General features: G+C 54.1%; 4 protein-coding genes across 8 annotated transcripts in view; 2 read left to right on the plus strand and 2 right to left on the minus strand.

Annotated features, from left to right (window-relative positions):
* SUPT6H (SPT6 homolog, histone chaperone and transcription elongation factor) overlaps window positions 1-10,992 on the plus strand; it is a 25,947-nt gene extending 14,955 nt beyond the window's left edge. The window contains exons 23-37 of the mRNA XM_072353245.1: window positions 253-420; window positions 945-1,072; window positions 1,804-2,011; window positions 2,388-2,535; window positions 2,812-2,954; window positions 3,683-3,823; window positions 4,837-5,032; window positions 5,169-5,407; window positions 5,656-5,769; window positions 6,375-6,499; window positions 6,796-6,908; window positions 7,275-7,352; window positions 7,440-7,606; window positions 8,740-8,927; window positions 9,099-10,992. Coding sequence (XP_072209346.1) covers window positions 253-420; window positions 945-1,072; window positions 1,804-2,011; window positions 2,388-2,535; window positions 2,812-2,954; window positions 3,683-3,823; window positions 4,837-5,032; window positions 5,169-5,407; window positions 5,656-5,769; window positions 6,375-6,499; window positions 6,796-6,908; window positions 7,275-7,352; window positions 7,440-7,606; window positions 8,740-8,927; window positions 9,099-9,285 — 2,343 coding nt within the window. The 3' untranslated portion in view covers window positions 9,286-10,992. The remainder of the gene's footprint in view (window positions 1-252; window positions 421-944; window positions 1,073-1,803; window positions 2,012-2,387; window positions 2,536-2,811; window positions 2,955-3,682; window positions 3,824-4,836; window positions 5,033-5,168; window positions 5,408-5,655; window positions 5,770-6,374; window positions 6,500-6,795; window positions 6,909-7,274; window positions 7,353-7,439; window positions 7,607-8,739; window positions 8,928-9,098) is intronic.
* Window positions 10,993-11,185: 193 nt separating this feature from the next.
* On the minus strand, window positions 11,186-13,164 carry PROCA1 (protein interacting with cyclin A1). The gene is made up of 4 exons (XM_072353706.1): window positions 12,807-13,164; window positions 11,886-12,018; window positions 11,662-11,796; window positions 11,186-11,569 (listed from the first exon to the last, which is right to left on the minus strand). The coding sequence occupies exons 1-4, from the start codon at window positions 13,072-13,074 to the stop codon at window positions 11,248-11,250; spliced, it is 858 nt and encodes a 285-aa protein (XP_072209807.1). The 5' UTR covers window positions 13,075-13,164; the 3' UTR covers window positions 11,186-11,247.
* A 428-nt stretch (window positions 13,165-13,592) lies between these two features.
* LOC140260680 (adenine phosphoribosyltransferase-like) lies at window positions 13,593-14,756 on the plus strand. Of its 2 annotated transcripts, XM_072353251.1 has the most exons (5): window positions 13,593-13,896; window positions 13,984-14,077; window positions 14,142-14,288; window positions 14,367-14,462; window positions 14,544-14,756. In XM_072353251.1, the coding sequence occupies exons 1-5, from the start codon at window positions 13,729-13,731 to the stop codon at window positions 14,669-14,671; spliced, it is 633 nt and encodes a 210-aa protein (XP_072209352.1). In that variant the 5' UTR covers window positions 13,593-13,728; the 3' UTR covers window positions 14,672-14,756. The 2 variants fall into 2 exon arrangements, with proteins under 2 accessions (XP_072209352.1, XP_072209353.1); XM_072353252.1 differs by lacking the exon at window positions 14,367-14,462.
* RAB34 (RAB34, member RAS oncogene family) lies at window positions 14,734-17,468 on the minus strand. 4 transcript variants are annotated; one of them, XM_072353246.1, is made up of 11 exons: window positions 17,386-17,468; window positions 17,133-17,253; window positions 16,917-17,008; window positions 16,631-16,696; window positions 16,420-16,521; window positions 16,259-16,323; window positions 16,126-16,177; window positions 15,960-16,041; window positions 15,793-15,883; window positions 15,601-15,708; window positions 14,734-14,933 (listed from the first exon to the last, which is right to left on the minus strand). In XM_072353246.1, the coding sequence occupies exons 2-11, from the start codon at window positions 17,184-17,186 to the stop codon at window positions 14,866-14,868; spliced, it is 780 nt and encodes a 259-aa protein (XP_072209347.1). In that variant the 5' UTR covers window positions 17,187-17,253; window positions 17,386-17,468; the 3' UTR covers window positions 14,734-14,865. The 4 variants fall into 4 exon arrangements, with proteins under 4 accessions (XP_072209347.1, XP_072209349.1, XP_072209348.1 ...); XM_072353248.1 differs by having other exon boundaries at window positions 17,133-17,192; window positions 17,386-17,442; XM_072353247.1 differs by having other exon boundaries at window positions 17,133-17,288; window positions 17,386-17,420.
* Between the last annotated feature and the right edge of the window lie 129 nt (window positions 17,469-17,597).

Consider the following 17,597-nt stretch of genomic DNA (forward strand, 5'->3'; position numbering starts at 1 on the left):
CTTGTTTGCTATCAAGGAAAAAAATTCCAAGTTGAACTGATGCAAGTTCTGGGCCATATTCAGGCTACACAGCACCTTTGTTGTTCTGTCTTCCTTCGCTCATCTGCCCCCTGCCTTTAGGTTCTTCTCAGGGAGTAACTCTGAGGTGCAGTACAGCACCAGAGAGCCATTCTACTGCATTGGGTCCAGCTTGCTTATGGCAGAGCATTGCACACATCCCCTTGTGAAGCTAACACCTCTCCCTTCTGTTAGGAGCACGTGGTGAAGGAGGATCTGCTGAATGCCCTCTACTGTGAATTCATAAACCGTGTGAACGAAGTGGGAGTGGATGTCAATCGGGCAATTGCTCACCCTCACAGCCAGGCTTTGCTGCAGTATGTGTGTGGCCTCGGACCACGCAAAGGCACTCATCTGCTAAAGGTAAGGAAGCTTCTGTCACTGCTTACATAAACAGTGCATCCGTAATAGCATGCAGGTTGGCCTGATGGCAGTGCTGTTACGAGCTGAGTCAGGGTTGTTTGTGCCAGATGCAGCTGACAGCTCTGTCAACATGTTTTCATATGTGTTATCTCCCTGCTCCTAACCCTCAAGCTGCGCACAGACTTACATCCTTCACAGTCCCACACAACTCAGCAGATCTCTCAGTACTAGTCAGCTCCTGAGCTTGTAGGAACTGACAGTGTTAGAGCATCAGGATGCCTCCCTACTGTAGAAAACAGAAGGCAAAAAGCCAGCACGTTTCCCAAGAGCTGGAGCTGTTCCATGTGGAGTCATCCTTTCATATGGCGCTGAGACACAGGCAGGGTGCAGTAGTGAATGATTTTTGATAGGCATGGCTATGTCAGATGATTTGAATGCTGTACTTTACAGTGCAAGTCCTCTGCTTTTCCTGGGAACCCCTTAGGTTTGAGTCAGAAGGTTTATGCTGTTCCTTCTTGTTCCAGATCTTAAAACAAAACAACACACGTCTGGAGAACAGGACCCAGCTGGTTACGATGTGTCACATGGGACCCAAGGTGTTTATCAACTGTGCAGGCTTCATCAAAATTGACACAGCATCGCTGGGCGATAGGTGGGTATTGGGTTGCATTCATTTCCTGACAGTGTGGAGTTATCAGAGAGTGACAGGCTGAAACAGTCTTGTTCTGTGGAGTCCATGTTTCCAGGAGTTTCTGTGTGGCCCCTCTGATCTCTGGCCAAATTCAGGTATTGCTGGTGGTTAATCTGATTCCTAAGTGCAGCTAAACCTGTCCAGCAATGTGAGCTCTAGAACATTAATTATATGGCTTGCTATGATGTGAAAGACCCTTTGTGGTCAAGAGAACTAAGAACAGTTGTTCCCTAACTTTCCATAGTCATCATGCATGTGCAGTGGAAACCTGTGTGTACTTTTGATTTCTGACTGGTCTTAGCAATGGTCTCAAAGTTGAGGTATAAATCAGCAATTTTCCCACCAGTTTAAGAGGAAGCTGGTAAGTTTGTAGAGCATGAGGTTACTGGTAACTGAACAAGAGATGCGTGTTTGGAGAACAGTGATAACACATCTGGAAAGCCCAATAGGCTCTGCAGTGCAAGAGCTGCAGGCCAGAGTTTGTCTTATATTACCTTGCATCCTGCTGATTTAGTAATGAAGAATTAACTGTGTACTTATCTAGGATAGTAGTTTCCTTTGGAGTCAGTGATGGTGGAGCACTCACACCGCCAGCAGTGGTGGTCAACAGCATGATTTGTTATTGAGCTGAAGGAGTTGGCTGTGGAACCCTATGGAGTCCTTATCCAAACATGGCTTTGGTTTTATTTCAGTACTGATTCCTACATCGAAGTCCTAGATGGTTCCAGGGTCCATCCCGAAACCTACGAGTGGGCAAGAAAAATGGCAGTAGATGCCTTAGAATATGATGAATCAGCTGAGGATGCGAATCCTGCAGGAGCTCTAGAGGAGATCTTAGAAAACCCTGAACGTCTGAAGGACCTGGACCTCGATGCCTTTGCTGAAGAACTGGAAAGACAGGTATACTAGGTGGCTCCTGGTGCTGAGAAACAGAGGGGCAGTTGTGTTGTCCACCCCAGTTTCTTAGGTTTTATAACGGGTGACCTTTATCCATTTTAGGAGCTGAGCACTTAGCTGCTACTGTTGTAAAATGTATAAATAGCCTTAACAAGTATTCTGTGTCTGACAATGCCATGTAGTCAGTGCTAACGGAAAGTGTACTTGGGGCAGGGGGGGGGGGGGGAGATGGTAATTAGTCTGTTAAACTTCCTTTTTTCTAATTTTGATACGTTCTGATTTCTGATATGTTCATTGGATTCTTTCATAACTTATAGTGGATTCCCTATTCATGTCCTTCTTGCAAGTCATGGTTTTTTAACCTTTGAACACTACACAGGGCTATGGTGACAAGCATATAACTTTATATGACATCCGAGCTGAACTAAGCTGCAGGTACAAGGACCTAAGGACCCCATACCGTTCTCCAAATACAGAAGAGGTCTTCAATATGCTGACCAAAGAAACTCCAGAGACTTTTTATATTGGTATGTCCCTGTTCACTAAGAGAGAGAGAGAGCTCTGATGATTACTGTCATCCTAAGTTTACTTAAGATAGGTAGAGGTGGAATAAGAGTTGGTTTTTGGGGGTGGTGACATTGAGATAGTGCTAATGTTACTTGTGCATGAAGCAGGTTTTCAAAGTACCTGGAAAGCCTCTTAACACCTTCCTGTATGTCTGCCTTAGATCAAGACAGGTATCTGGCCCTGCAGTTGGATTTCAGTTCTTCATTCTCTCCTTTTCCTCTCCCATCACACTGCAGGTAAAATGATCATCTGCAACGTGACTGGGATAGCACACAGGCGACCACAAGGAGAAAGCTATGACCAGGCAATACGGAATGACGAAACTGGCCTTTGGCAGTGTCCTTTCTGTCAGCAGGATAACTTCCCAGAGCTCAGTGAGGTGGGATTACTTCTCTTGCTGGCTTTTGCTGGGAGTCCATTAGCAGACTTGAACATTTTGTAGGGACATTGTTGGCAAAGGATCTTGGAAAACAAGATGTCAGAGCCAAAATTGCATCTGCAGTGCTCTAGGCTCTCAATCTGAGCATGACCTTTGATTACAAATGTGAAATGTTTTGGTTTTGACTAATTGTCTCAGTGTGGATTTGACAGGTTCTTTAGGGCTACACTGTGGATTGTGGTGAACTAGACTAGGAGTGAAACAGTCTTTGTGATAAGCTGACTGCTTCTTTGCAAATGCACGAAGCTGCCTGTGACACAGAGAGCAGAAGTTTTGCCACCTTCTCAATTTTAAGAACTTTTTAGAGCTCTCTTCTGCTTAATGCAGCTGTACTTTAGGCCTCTTCTAAACACTGCTAAATTCCAGCTTTGATAGCTGGTGACTTTGAAGTCCTACTGTGTTAATCAGAAACCAGCTCTAGCTGCAGGCTTGTGTTAAGAGTCTAAAAATGTTCTGTCCTTCCTGGTTGCAAAGCCCTATAAGCTGAGCAGAACTGGAGTAGGAAGACTGTGTTACTGGGCAGCTTTCATTTTAAAGTCTTGTGCCCTTCTGTTCATCTGTGCTGGGTGCACCAGTTTGCTGACCCAGCCTTTAGACTTGTTCAAGTGTGAACTGCCTGCTTGATTTTCTTTTCATACTGAATGACGTTTACATTTGCCTTGCTCCAGGTTTGGAATCATTTTGACAGTGGTTCCTGCCCAGGTCAGGCCATTGGAGTGAAGACACGTCTGGATAATGGCGTTGCTGGCTTCATCCCAACAAAGTTTCTTAGTGATAAGGTGGTCAAACGGCCTGAAGAAAGGGTGAAGGTATGGAAAGGGTGGATATTCACATGTCCAGCAAAAACTGGAAGTGCGTGGAGCCAACAGCAATGATTCGGGGTTTGGTTAATAACACTGTTCCTTAAATGGATTTTCAAACCTTATTTTCATTGAAGGACTTTAAATCAGCAGCATGTTCAGGTTCTGATTAGTGTCCTAAGTGCAAATCTCTCCTGGCAGCTGGTGGGAACCATGTTAATCAGTTAACATGTTGTACTGCGTGAGGATTTATTACAGTCTGGCTAAAGTCTGGGTTTGGGAGACCAGAAGGCATTCTAATGCAGAGCTCTCCTTTGTTCCTGGCTTTTTAAAGAGTTCACAGAACTGCTGTTAGGTATGTGAGGGTCTGCTTCCTTCTTGAAGCTTTTTCTTCTGCAGTTTATTTCTCATCAGTGTACTAACCTTGTTCAGGACAGGCTCTGGAGTTCTGAAAGAAGCAGAATCTCCTCTTTTCATCATGTATTAAACCTTAATTTTAACATATTTTCTGTCTCCTGGGATCTCCTGACAGTCCGTACAGGTGATGGATAATGCTGTAAGCAGAGGTCTCTCAGCAGCTCTTTAAAGAGCCATTGTTAATTTCAGCATGGTTAACTGGACTAAGACATTGCACTTTTTGTGGTGAGGTTTTCCTTTTTAAGCAGGGAAGTCATTTGGGTGTCTTCCAGTCTGTTTCTGAATAAACTTAACTGCTTTCATGTGCATCGTGAAGCAGATCTGCTGTTCCATTGTTATACCGAACTAAAATAGCAAATGTAGCAGTTTTCAGTGTGTGCAGGGCACAGACAGTAAGCATGCTGGAGACCTACCAGCAAAAAATTCCTTTAATCTTTTCAGTTCAAACAGGGTCATTTTTGTTTATATGGAGCAGTTGATTTTAGAAGTGGTATCAGTCTGAAGTATGTGAAGGAACTCATGCCTGCACGGACTGCTGTGTAGTGCAGGGTGCCTGGCATATCAGCCACACCTGCTGATCCACTGCACCTGCCTCTCTCCTGTAGGTGGGAATGACAGTTCACTGCAGGATTATGAAGATCGACATCGAGAAGTTCAGTGCAGATCTGACCTGCAGGACCTCAGACTTGATGGATAAGAACAACGAGTGGAAACTGCCTAAAGACACCTACTATGACTTTGACACTGAGGCAGCAGATCACAAACAGGAGGAAGACATGAAGAGAAAGCAGCAGCGAACAAGTGAGTTTGTCATTTCTTTTTTACCCCTGTAACACCAGCCTTCCCAGAGTGCTCCAAGAGAAGAAGCACGATAAGATGTACGCTTGCAATAAAGCAGATCCTCTTTGAAGCCTAAACACTCCTCTTTGTCCTCTAGCGTACATCAAGAGAGTAATTGCTCACCCATCATTCCACAACATCAGCTTCAAGCAAGCTGAGAAGATGATGGAGACCATGGACCAAGGGGATGTGATTATTCGACCAAGCAGCAAAGGGGAGAACCACCTCACTGTCACCTGGAAGGTGAACGATGGGATTTACCAGCATGTGGATGTTCGAGAAGAGGGCAAGGAGAATGCCTTCAGTCTGGGCTCTACACTTTGGATTAACACAGAGGTAAGAGCCCTGCAGAACTCACCTTGGGAAAGGAGAAGTACCTGTTTGTCAGGGGTAGGTTGGCACAGCTTGCTGTCCTTGCAGCTGTTTTCAGGCTATTGCTGGAAGTTACTCTTGGGCAATTCTCAGCTCTTCACACTCAAAGTATCCAGCTTTGCTGAGCAAAATGTTTTACTGATATCTCTATACTACAATCGGGGTTCTTCCTCACGCACCCTAAATACCTCCTTAAATGTGTTTGTTCAAAGGAGTTTGAAGACTTGGATGAAATTGTTGCTCGCTATGTCCAGCCAATGGCTTCTTTTGCCAGAGACCTGTTGAATCACAAATACTACCAGGATTGCAACGGGGGAGACAAGAAGGTGAGACTGTCCCAGCCTGTGTGGAAGATAGAGGAGCATGATAGAAGGACAAGGTTTTAAATGCTAGTCTAACATGAGCTGCTGCTGGACTGAGCTCTGATCTTGTTGTCACCTTGGGCTTGGAAGTCACTTTCCAGCTGTAGGTCTCAGAGGGCTCTGTCTGGGAGCAGTGGAGTCAGGATGAGTTCCTGCAGTGGGAGTGTGGTGTGCTACCGCACTGTGCTACTGCACTGTGCCACAGCCCTGCCAGCAAATATCACTGGAAGGAGAGTATTGGCTTTCTGTGACCTGGTGACATTTGTGTATCTTCTCAGAAAGACAGAAGGAGTTGAGTTCTGTCCCTCACCTTCCAGTGGTGGCAGAACTGTAGCAGAGGAACATTTCTCTGCTGATCTGTGATCTGAGTTAGTAACATACCTGGGCAAGTCCTGCATGCTGTGGTATGGGCACTCAGAACCTTGCACAGAAACAATGCGGATGGTGGTCCTTGTCAGAGCTGGGGAGAAAATGGACTGACAGCAGTGTGGAGGGAGACAGCTGCAGGTCCTTTGTGTTCCTAAATGTAGGCTCTCCTTGAGTATCTCCTTTTTTCTTTCTCAATTTAGAAGCTGGAAGAGCTGCTGATAAAGACCAAGAAAGAGAAGCCAACATTTATTCCCTACTTTATTAGTGCCTGTAAAGATCTACCTGGCAAATTCCTCTTGGGTTATCAGCCTCGAGGCAAACCAAGGTAAAGGAGAGATAAGCCCAGCAGCTGGAGTGCTGCCGGTACCATGCTCCTGGTTTCTCTTCTACTTCTGTCAGTATCCCTCATAAGTCAGGCCTCCCTTTATCCAGAGTATGTCCTCCTGACAGCAGACGATCCATGTCTAGTAGTTGGTTTTTAACCAGCTGGTTGCCACAAACAGTACTGGTCTGTGCAAGGGGTGTCACTAGGGTAGAGTGTAAGCAGTGACTGATAGATTTCCTGGGCTTTGAAGCAGCTTTTGATCTCCTGTACTCTCTTGCATTCTCTGCTCCTCACAGGATAGAGTATGTGACAGTGACACCAGAAGGATTCCGCTACCGGGGCCAGGTCTTCCCTACAGTGAATGGACTCTTCCGATGGTTTAAGGATCATTATCAGGACCCTGTTCCAGGTGAGCACCCCAAAATCTGAATGTCTCAGCTGTTAGTTTATTGGGTGTCATGTAACAGGAGGCGGTCAGTAAAGGACAAGTGTGCGCTCTATGTGTTTGAAAGCAACACTCAGGTCTTCCATGGACCTGTTAAGAGCTCTCCTAACAGTTGATTTTTCTCAGCCAAGTGGACCATGCTGCAAAGGCTGGTATTGTCCCTTTCCTCTCCCTTAGCCTTCCCCACCGTACAGTCCTGCCCACACCATGCCCTGATAAGGCAGGATCTTGCCAGGATAAATGTTTCCATTTATTTAATCCTTAGTTTCAGACCAATAACTTTTCTTCTGGGAGAATGAATCCATCTGTTCTGGTTTGTGTTTTGGACAGGTATTACTCCCAGCAGTAGCAGTCGGACCAGGACTCCAGCCTCCATTAATGCTACTCCAGCTAACATTAACCTGGCAGGTCAGTGTGGGCTTTTTCCTGGCAGGAATTGGGGCACAATGTCCTTCTCAAGGCTCTTTCTTTATAACATTATGGCCTTTCTTGCAGACCTGACCCGTGCAGTGAACGCTCTACCACAGAACATGACTTCCCAGATGTTCAGTGCCATTGCTGCTGTGACAGGCCAGGGCCAGAACCCAAATGCCACCCCTGCACAGTGGGCATCCAGTCAGTATGGCTACGGAGGCAGTGGAGGCGGCAGCAGCGCGTACCACGTAGGTGCACTTTTTAAGCCTATGAAAGGAATTGAGGCAAATAGCAAATCAGTCTCTGGCTCCTGAAGAATGTGGCAGGTTAGAGAGAAGGGATCCAATGGTGCGGGCACGCAGCTTTCTGATTGTGCCCCTCTTTCGACAGCGTGAGCTGCCAGAGGAAGAGATTAGCTGTGAAGTTATGTGCTGAGTTTGCAGGGCTTTTCAGCTCAGTGTGCTAATCTCCGAGCTGCACCGGCAGGCGAACACCTCAGCCTGACTGAACACCCACAGGCTTTGCATTGAGTGAGATGAAGGTGAACAGTTTTAGCTCACGCTGAAGCCTTTCCTCATGCATGCTGGTGCCTACCTCCTCCAGCACGCGTTGCCAGCTCCCCAGCTGACCCTGAGGCAAAATCCAGCTGCACTGAGGTGCCTGAGTACAGGAAACACACCCACAGTATAGAGATCTAACAGAGAGGTGCTGCAAGACAAGGCTTGCATGGAGGAGCGATCCTCTTTTGGACCACCCTGGGAGGCCTTCATGGAGTTTGGCAGAAGTGCTGAGCTGGGGATAGACAGGGACTGTGGGTAACACAATGTATTAAGAGTATCCAAAGGGAGGTGAACACCGTGAGGCAAAGAGACTAAGCTGGGCAAACAGTGATCCAGCCAGTTGGCACCTGGGAGGAAACTGTCTTCTCTGCAGCCCACTCTGGCAGTAAATCAAGGCAAATCTGTCTGTTTTTCATGCCCACTGAGATATGTTGTTTCTGCTAGCTTGTCCCAAGTATCTCTCACACCCATCTGTCATGTGGACTTCACCTTTGCTTGGTTTCAGTGTCTCACCTCGTACCCTGTGTGGAATGGGTGAGGAAGGCTGGCTGGTTTATGACAGGAGGCTCTAGGGGGGAACAAGCAGGACCCAGAAACGTCCTGTGCTTAGCGGGGTGTTTCTCTTTCTGCCCTGCAGCCCCTCATTCCTTGGGCTGTGATCACCACAACCTCTCCTTGCTCAGATGAGGGGCTCCAGCAGGCCTGGGAGAGCACAGCAAGGATGTGCATCAGCAAACAGCGCAGTGGGGGGGGCATGCCAGATCTCTGCCTCACAGCCCAGCGGTTTCCCTCTGTCTTCTAACAGCATCTGCTCCCTGCAGGTCTTCACAACTCCAGCACAGCAACCGGTGGCCACCCCCCTGATGACCCCCAGTTACTCCTACACTACCCCCAGCCAGCCGATCACAACGCCCCAGTACCAGCTCCAGGCCAACACCACACCCCAGTCCACACAGTCCCAGGCGCAGTCGCAGCCATCGTCCAGTTCCAGGCAGAGGCAGCAGCCAAAGTGAGTGGAAGAGCTGCATGCATGTCTGTGTAACACGTTGCTTTCGTGGTAGCGTTGCAGTGGGGTTGCTGTGAATTCTCCCCTGCGTAACAGTAAGGAGGGAGGGCAGGGAAAGCTGCCCAAGTCTTGCTTGCCTGCGGCGCATCTCACCTCCTGCCTTTGTCATTACAGGACCAACAGTCACGCTGCCATCGACTGGGGGAAGATGGCCGAGCAGTGGCTGCAGGAGAAGGAGGCTGAGAGGAGGAAACAGAAGCAGAGGTTGACTCCTCGCCCATCTCCCAGCCCCATGATTGAGAGCACACCCATGTCCATCGCCGGGGACGCCACGCCGCTGCTGGATGAGATGGACCGATAGGCCGTGCTGGACCTGACCCCAACCCTCCATTCCCTTCTCTAGGAAGGGGAAGGGAGAGCAAAAGTTGAACACACAACTTCCCTTCCCTTAGCTGCGTAACTCCTGTTTTATACATTGTGAGATGGTGGGAAACAACTCGTGGTGACGTGCACCTGAGTGAATGAACTGACTTGGCAGAGCTGGTCTAAATATGTATACTATATATATATAAATATATCATAGGAAAGGACAGCTGCAGTGGCCTCTGCGTTCCAGGTCCTGGTTCACCACGTGGAAGCTGGGTGGAGTATTGCAAGATGGAATGAATCTGTCCCTCTATGCGCACAGCAGTGCTGTCACTGCAACCACGAGGAAGCAAACCTAACGGGACCTGCAGACCGCTGGCCTGGAGTGAGCCTGATCCTATTTGGACTCTCCCATGCCCTGACTGCCTCCTCTCCTCACCCAGGGAGAGCGAAGCGAAGTCACTGGGGTTGTGACAAGTGGAACCGGAGTTCTCTAAGGCTTTCTGTTGTTGTTTGCTCCGTGGTCTCACACGTAGCAGGCTCTGCAAAGTCTGTGCTGCCCCACAAGCTGTGGCATGGCAGCTCTGAGGCTCTGCTGAGGGGTCACGCCAGAGAGCAATGCAGCTGTTGTACCAAAGGCTTGCTCTCCTCTGGCTTCTTTTGGAACAATATTTATTTAGTTGGTTTGGGGGTTATTTTCTTTTTTGGGGGGGCGGGTTGTTGTTGTTTTTCTAATCAGACCATGAAGCAGAACCCCGGGCAGCAGCAGCTTCAGCAAGCACAGGAGTGAGCTGAAACACACTGCAGGAGCAGCACCCAGAGCAGCTGGGAGTGCATGGCACCCTCCTCCATGTCAGCACCCTCCTGGCCAGCTGTAACCGAAAGGGGGGAGTAAACGATGGATGTTTCTACCAGCCCCAAGCGGAGAGGTTTTGTCTGCCCGCTTTAATGATGGATTTGCCATGGAAGGTGGTGAAAGTCGCTGCTCCTCCTTTATTGCTTGGAGGCTGAAACTTCCCCAGCCAAACGGATTTGATGATCGCACCCTCACACCGGGCACTGCTGGAGCTCACTGCTCTCACTAATGGCAGAGACCCCTGGGCCTGGGAAGGGGCAGAGCACGGAGCTGCGGTCCCAGCAGGAGCAGCTGCAGTGCAAAGGAGAGACTGAACTGGAAAGTTTCTTGCTGCACACTTTTTCCCCCCTTTCCTCTTTTGTCAGTTGGGGGGGTTTTCTATGGAAGCTGAGCCTTTGTTTCTGCCGGGGCTCCTGGTTCGTGTCCTGTTCGCTAAGAAATGAGCAAGAAGGGACAGCCCAGCTCCAACAAAGGTCTTTTTTTTGCATGTAAATGCTCCTGAAGAATGGCAGCAGCGCAAGGAACAAAGCAAAGTGCTTTTCACTGAGCAGCGAGCTCCGCTTATGGGGGCTGACATGGCAGGGTGGGATGGGAGCCTCTGCCTGCCTGGGTGGGGGGCAGCCCTGCTAGAACCTCTGTGCTATTTTCTTCCTTTTGATTTCATGGAATTCAATAGCAGGATTCGGACTGGGAGCAGCTCTTTACCGGAGCCATAATGGGGAGGAGGGGGGGGGGGGGGGGGGGGGTGGGAGGAGTAGGAGGGGGCTGACTTCGTGCTGTTGGCTCCTTTCCGGCCCTCTTTGTTTTTAGTTTTCCCCCAATAAAAAGTTCTACTTTTGGGAGCAGCCTGTCTGTGCGTCCTGCATCCCTGGTGGGACGGGAACACTCAGCCCTGGGCAATGCTGTGACCTCAGAGCCGCTGTGCCCTGCACACCTCGGGTTCTCCCTTGTTGTGCACCAGGACCAGACCCAGGTGTAGGATGGGCACCACTGTCCCACTATGGCATTCACCCCTCAGACCCCCGCACACCGCAGTGGCTGCTCATTACCCCACTTTATTAATTAACATAACAAGGGCTCACACGGGGTTAGACGTGGGGCTCACGCCTCAGTGTTGCTTTTCAGCCTCTTCTTTCTGTTCCTCTCCTTCCTCCTCCTCTTCCTGCTGTCCCATCCCCCTGAGCTGGGAGGAACGGGGGTGACAGACACAGCGTGGCTCAGCTCCCCAAATCCAGAAGGGCTTTTCTTCAACCCCTTCCCCTTCTTCCTCTTCTCCTTCATCCTCTTCCTCACTTTCACAGCTGGGAGGTCCGGCTGTTCCCCCCCCCCAGGCCACGCCGCCCTGTCGATGAGCTCCCCACCAAACTCATACAGCACCGGTTCTTTGGGCACCGCCACGGCCACCGTGTTGTACGCCCTGCACCTGGGGACAGCAGGGCAGCGTGGGGTCGGGGACGGCAACAGCAGAGCCCAAACCACGAGGGGAAGGAAAAGGGGGGGGGGGGTGTCACTGACCACACATAGAGGTAGGGCTGCACGCACTCCTCCTTATAGGCGAACTCAAAGCACGGCACCTGGATGACGTTGAAGAAGGCCTGTCCCACCACGCGCGACGCCGTGTCATTCACCTGCTGCAGGCACTCCTTCAGCCTGCACCAAACAGAGGGGCAGGGGAGGGGGATAAACCCTACTGTGATCCCCCCCCCCCCCATCCCAACACTGGGGTCAGGGCTGCTCACCGGCGGTCGCAGTCGCAGTGGCTGATGGTGTGCCAGCGCAGGTTGCGGTAGCCATAGCGGGAGGTGAAGGGGTGGATGACGTGCTGGCAGTGGTCGTGGTCCCGGCAGCAGCGGTCAGTGTCACGGTGCTCCCCTGTGGGGTGAGAGCTGGAGGGGGGCTGCGTGCAGCTGGGATGACATCGGGATTGGGAATGGGATGGGGCTGCGCCGGGTGAGGGTTGGGATCAGAAGTGGCGCTGGGATGGGAAGGAGTGGGATTGAGGCTGGGATAGGGTTGGGGTTGAGGTGGGGTCGAGGTTGAGATGGGGTTGGGATTTGGGCTTCAGTGGGATCGGGGGGTGGGATGGGGTTGGAATTGGGGCTGACATGGAATTGGGGATGGGATTGAGACTGTGGGATGGAGTCAGATAGGGATGGGATGGGATGGGATGGGATGGGATGGGGTTGGAGTTGGAGGCAGGGTTGAGATCAGAGCTGGGATGGGGTCAGGGATGGGATGGGTTTGGGATCAGGGATGGGTGGCTGGAGCAGCCACATTGGGTAAGAATGGGGATCGGAGCTGTATCAGAAGTGGCACTGGGACCAGACTGGGATGAACGAGGGAAGGCAGCAGGATGGGGATTGGGGCTGGATCAGCAGGGCTGGGCTGGACCGGGACCGGACTGAGATGAGCACCAGAATGGAGACCGGGCTGGGAGGGAGGCAGGGACTGCTATGGAGAGTGTTGGACAGCACCAGTAGGGGATCGCTCGGAGCGGACCGGGAGCGGAGCAGCACGTGGGGACCAGGAGGGCAGCGGGATGAATGGACGGGGACGAGGCTGGGGGTAAGGGTGGGGATGGCCCGGTCCTGTGCTGGGGAGCGGAGCAGCACCGGGGCGGGGGGTCTGACCACGGGGTGGGTTTAGGGGCAGCTCCTTACCCAGCTGCTCGTAGCTGTCCGCGTTGCTGCCGGCGCCGCACCACAGCGTCCCGGGGTAGGTGAGCCCTCGGCGGGCACGGGGCCGCCCCGGCGGGGCCACAGCGGGGCTGGGAGCCGCCAACAGCGGGAGGAGGAGGAGGAGGAGGAAGGGAAGGAAGAGGCAGCGCGGGGCGCACATGGCATCGCGGGGCCACTGCTGCTGCGGGGCCGCCTTATAGCGGAGCGGCACGGCCCGCCCACCGCGGGGCGGCTCGGCTCGGCGCAGCATTGCTCGGCCCGGCTCTGCCCAGCGGCTGCTCCGTCCATCGCCGTGTCCCAACGCACCGAGGCTGCCAGCTCTCCTCTCCTCTCCTCTCCTCTCCTCTCCTCTCCTCTCCTCTCCTCTCCTCTCCTCTCCTCTCCTCTCCTCTCCTCTCCTCTCCTCTCCTCTCCTCTCCTCTCCTCTCCTCTCCTCTCCTCTCCTCTCCTCTCCTCTCCTCTCCTCTCCTCCCCCCGCCGCCGCCCCTCGGACGGAGCCTATTTGCAATCAGGACGCGGCTCCCGTCCCGTGGAGCAGCGCTTGGCAGAGCCGGGCGGTACCGAGCGGGGACGTGAGCGGCCTCGAGAAGAAGCAGTGCTGGCTCAGCCCCCAGATCTGCCCCTGGAGCTGCACCCCGAGCGCTGCTCTGACCGCCCCACACCTCGCACCCGTGGGTGCCCGCACAGCTCCCTATGGGTGTCACACCGGGATGGCTGCGGGCACGGCTCCCTTCTGGCCCCATCCCAGCTCCCTGCTGTCCCGAGGCATTGGCGGTGGCCCAGCGCTATGGGGCAGCCCCCGCTCAGCTGTCGCTGTCTGTGACACTCCCCGTGACGGTCCCACGCCGGGTACGGAGCCTGCGCAGGGACAGCAACGGGGCGAACGGAGGGGACACTAAACCCTATGGGGTGTGGATTCACCCCTCGGCAAGTCAACAGTTCCCTACACATGGACCTGCGCCACGTCCCCGCTGCCCGGGAGAAGGGCTGGTACCTGGCACTGATGGCACCCAACACCAAAGGTCCCCACTACGCATGGCTGGACCCGTCCCGGCTCTACTGCCATCCGCAAGTACCCAGCGACCACATGGGGGGCACCAAGGGGGCGGCACTGGGGGGGCTGTGGGGACACCCAGCACCTCCGTATCTATCTCCCCAGGGCTTGCAGGACTGCGTAGCTGATCTGCTGCAACCCTTCCAGGGAGATCCCATCGACCTGGTGGCCGGCATCGATGCCATGGGCTTCATTCTGGGTAAGGGGGGACGCTGGGGGTCCCCGTTTCTTGTCCCTGCGGTGGGTGACAGTGCCATCCCCAGGTGCTGCCGTGGCTGCCAAGCTGCGTAAAGGCTTCTTGGCCATCCGCAAAGCCGGGCACCTCTGTGTGGAGACACTGACAGAGCCCTACACCGACTATTCGGGTCGGGAGAAGGTGATGGAGATGCGGACCGACACCGTAACAGCGGGTGAGCTGAGCCCGTGGGGTGGGCAGCCCTGCAGTGGGGTGACAGCGGGTGCTGGGACACAGCTCTGCCCTTCCCCAGGTGTGCGCATCCTCCTGGTGGATCAGTGGGTGGAAACAGGGGGCACCATGCGAGCGGCCATCCGGCTGGTGGAGAGCCAGGGGGGGGTCGTGGCAGGTAGGATGGGCACCCGGTGTGTTGGGGGGACACCCATAGGTGATGCAGGGACAGACACTGAGCCCTCGTTGCATCCCGCAGGCGTCGCAGCCATCTGCATTGAGGACAGCGAGGGAGGGCGGTGGATTCGGGAGCGCTACAAGTGTGCCCACTGCGTGCCCCCCCGCCTGCAGCCCCGCTTCGACCGCCATCAGATGGGATGGGAGTGAGGGCTGGCACCACAAGGCACAGCTCTCCATCCTGCCCACCAGCCCGACGCCCTTCTTAAAAAGCATAAAAAAAACATTTTATTACAATGAAGGCTGGGGGTGTCCCTTCTGAGGGGGGTTTGCATAGCTACGGGGTGCCCCCACCCGCCGGGGCCGCTGCTCTTTGGTATGGAGATGTGGGGTGCTGCTGGGGCTCACTGGCAGCATTTGGGCTTCTTGCGGGGTGCTGACAGGTACAGGTCGCTCTCGGTGCTGCCGATGCCTGTGGGATGGAGGGGTTGGGGTTAGGGTTAGGTTAGGGTTAGGGTTAGGTTGGGGTTACGTTAGGGTTAGGGTTAGGTTAGGGTTAGGGCTAGGTTGGGGTTAGGGTTAGGTTGGGGTTAGGGCTAGGTTGGGGTTAGGGTTAGGTTAGGGTTAGGGCTAGGTTGGGGTTAGGTTGGGGTTAGGTTGGGGTTAGGGTTAGGGTTAGGGTTAGGTTAGGGTTAGGTTGGGGTTAGGTTAGGGTTAGGTTGGGGTATAGGTTAGGGTTAGGGTTAGGGTTAGGTTAGGGTTAGGTTGGGGTTAGGTTAGAGTTAGGTTAGGATTAGGTTGGGGTTAGGTTGGGGTTAGGTTAGAGTTAGGTTAGGATTAGGTTGGGGTTAGGTTGGGGTTAGGTTAGGTTAGGGTTAGGGTTAGGTTGGGGTTAGGTTGGGGTTAGGTTAGGGTTAGGTTAGGGTTAGGGTTAGGTTGGGTTTAGGTTAGGTTAGGGTTAGGGTTAGGTTGGGGTTAGGTTAGGGTTAGGGTTAGGTTGGGGTTAGGTTGGGGTTAGGGTTAGGTTGGGGTTAGGGTTAGGTTAGGGTTAGGTTAGGGTTAGGGTTAGGTTGGGGTTAGGTTGGGGTTAGGGTTAGGTTGGGGTTAGGTGTGTGGGTAGGGCGTTCATTGGTACTCACGCACGGCATCGCCGATCCGCCGGGCACTGCCGCGCTCCAGCTCTGCCAACACGCTGCTCTCAAAGGTCAGCGCTGCCACACGGAAGAAGAAATCCCTCACGTTCTCTCCTGCCCCATAGAAGAAAAGCCCTGAGCCCCAATGGGGGTCACCTCACCAGCCATCCCACACTCCAGCTTTGGCCACGTCCCAACCTGTGAGTGAGGACACAGCCCAGAACTCTGCCTGCATCTCCTGGGCCACCCTGAGAGCGTCCTTCTCCATCCGGCTGTACTGTGCTGGTGTCTGCCAAGGGAGCAGGGTGGGCAATGGGGACGGCCCCACCGCACCAGCAAAGCCCACGGGAGGGGGACACACTCACACTCAGGTCCTTCTTGGAGCCCACCAAGAAGAGGATGACGTTGGAAGGGTCGTTCTCCTTCAAGGCGTCTGCCAACCATTGCCTATGGGGTCATATCACCGTGCTGCCCTCTCGCTCTCACAATGGAGGTGACACCGAGCCCCACTGAGCCCCACATCCCACCTACCGTGTGTGGTCCAGGGATGCCACGTCGTTGACATCGAAGACGATGACGATGGCTGTCGGGGTGATGAAATGAGCTGTGGGGGTGGAGGTGGTTGGAAGGGATGGTTGGGGGGGATATGGGGGGGGGGTCTCACCTTGAGCCCCACGGTAGTAGGTGGAGGCGATGCACTTGAAGCGCTCCTGCCCGGCTGTGTCCCACCTGAGGAGGGGGTGGGTGGTCAATGGGGGGGGGGTCAGAGGGTCTGTTGTGTGCAATGGTGGTGGGGGGGGGACACATAATGGCAGTGCTACTCACAGCTGCAGGCTGAAGGGAACCCCCAGCACCTCAAAGCGCTCCATCTCAAAGTCCACCCCGATGGTCGCCTTGTAGTTCTTGTCAAAGGTGTCCTTGCAAAACCTGTTGGCAGGGGAGGGGGAGCAGGATAAGCGTTGGGAGGGGGGTGGGGGAGGGTCCTCATACTGCAGCCCCCCCCCCCAACACCAGGCATCCCTTCCATAGGGGTTACCGGTTGATGAGGCAGGTCTTCCCCACCGCCAGGTCCCCCACCACGATGATCTTGGAGATCTTAAAGCTGCAGGAACACAGATAGAGCAGGATAACGGGGGTGGGGAGGGGACCCCCCCGGGCAGCACAACAACCCCCCAGCTCCCCCCCCCTGCTGCATTCCTGGGCCCTGACGCAGCCCTGCAGCCACGCGGCATCTTCCTGCCGGGACCCCAATAGTCTGTGCAGGGCGGACACCCCGTGTGGACCCCAATATCCTCACCCCATCCTCCTCACCCCATCCTCACCCCACAGTGCCCGTCCGCTGCTCCTGGCAGGCGCTGCTCACACTGGAGTGGAATTCAGGGCGGGTGTGCAGGGCGGCCTCCTTCCGAAAGCACTGCGGGGTGGGGGGGGCACAACACACACACACACACACACACACACACACAAAGGGGACACGGTGAGGCTGTGGGGTCAGGGGGGTCCCCCCCTCCCTCGGGTGCTGCCCCCTCCCCACTCACCTGCGGCAGATCGGCCACCACTCGGTCCCTGCGCACCGGGGCCAGCACGTTCATGGCGTCCTATGGCCGGAGGGATGGGATGGATGGATGGGATGGATGGAGCGGGGCTGAGGGGAACGGCCTGCAGAGATGGGGACGGACGGGGGGGGGGCGGCACTATGGCCGCATCAGGATCCTGCTGTCCCACGTCCCCATATAACGCATCCCCCCCACACACACACTTATCCCCCGGCTGCCGTCCCGCCCCACGTACCTCCGTGTCCCGCTCCTGCCGCTGTCCCTCCTCCCCGCCGCTCCCGTCCCGTCCCGCCGCCCACCCCGCACACTCCGCCCCGCAGCCATCGCCGTCCTCGCCCCGCCCCGGCAGGAGACCGGGACTACAACCCCCATGATGCCTCGCGGGACCCCCCTCCCCTATCCGGGACTACAACCCCCATGAGGCCTCGAGGGAAAAGGAGAGCGATG

The sequence above is a fragment of the Excalfactoria chinensis genome, chromosome 19, assembly GCF_039878825.1.
Source record: "Excalfactoria chinensis isolate bCotChi1 chromosome 19, bCotChi1.hap2, whole genome shotgun sequence".
Lineage (NCBI taxonomy): Eukaryota > Metazoa > Chordata > Aves > Galliformes > Phasianidae > Excalfactoria > Excalfactoria chinensis.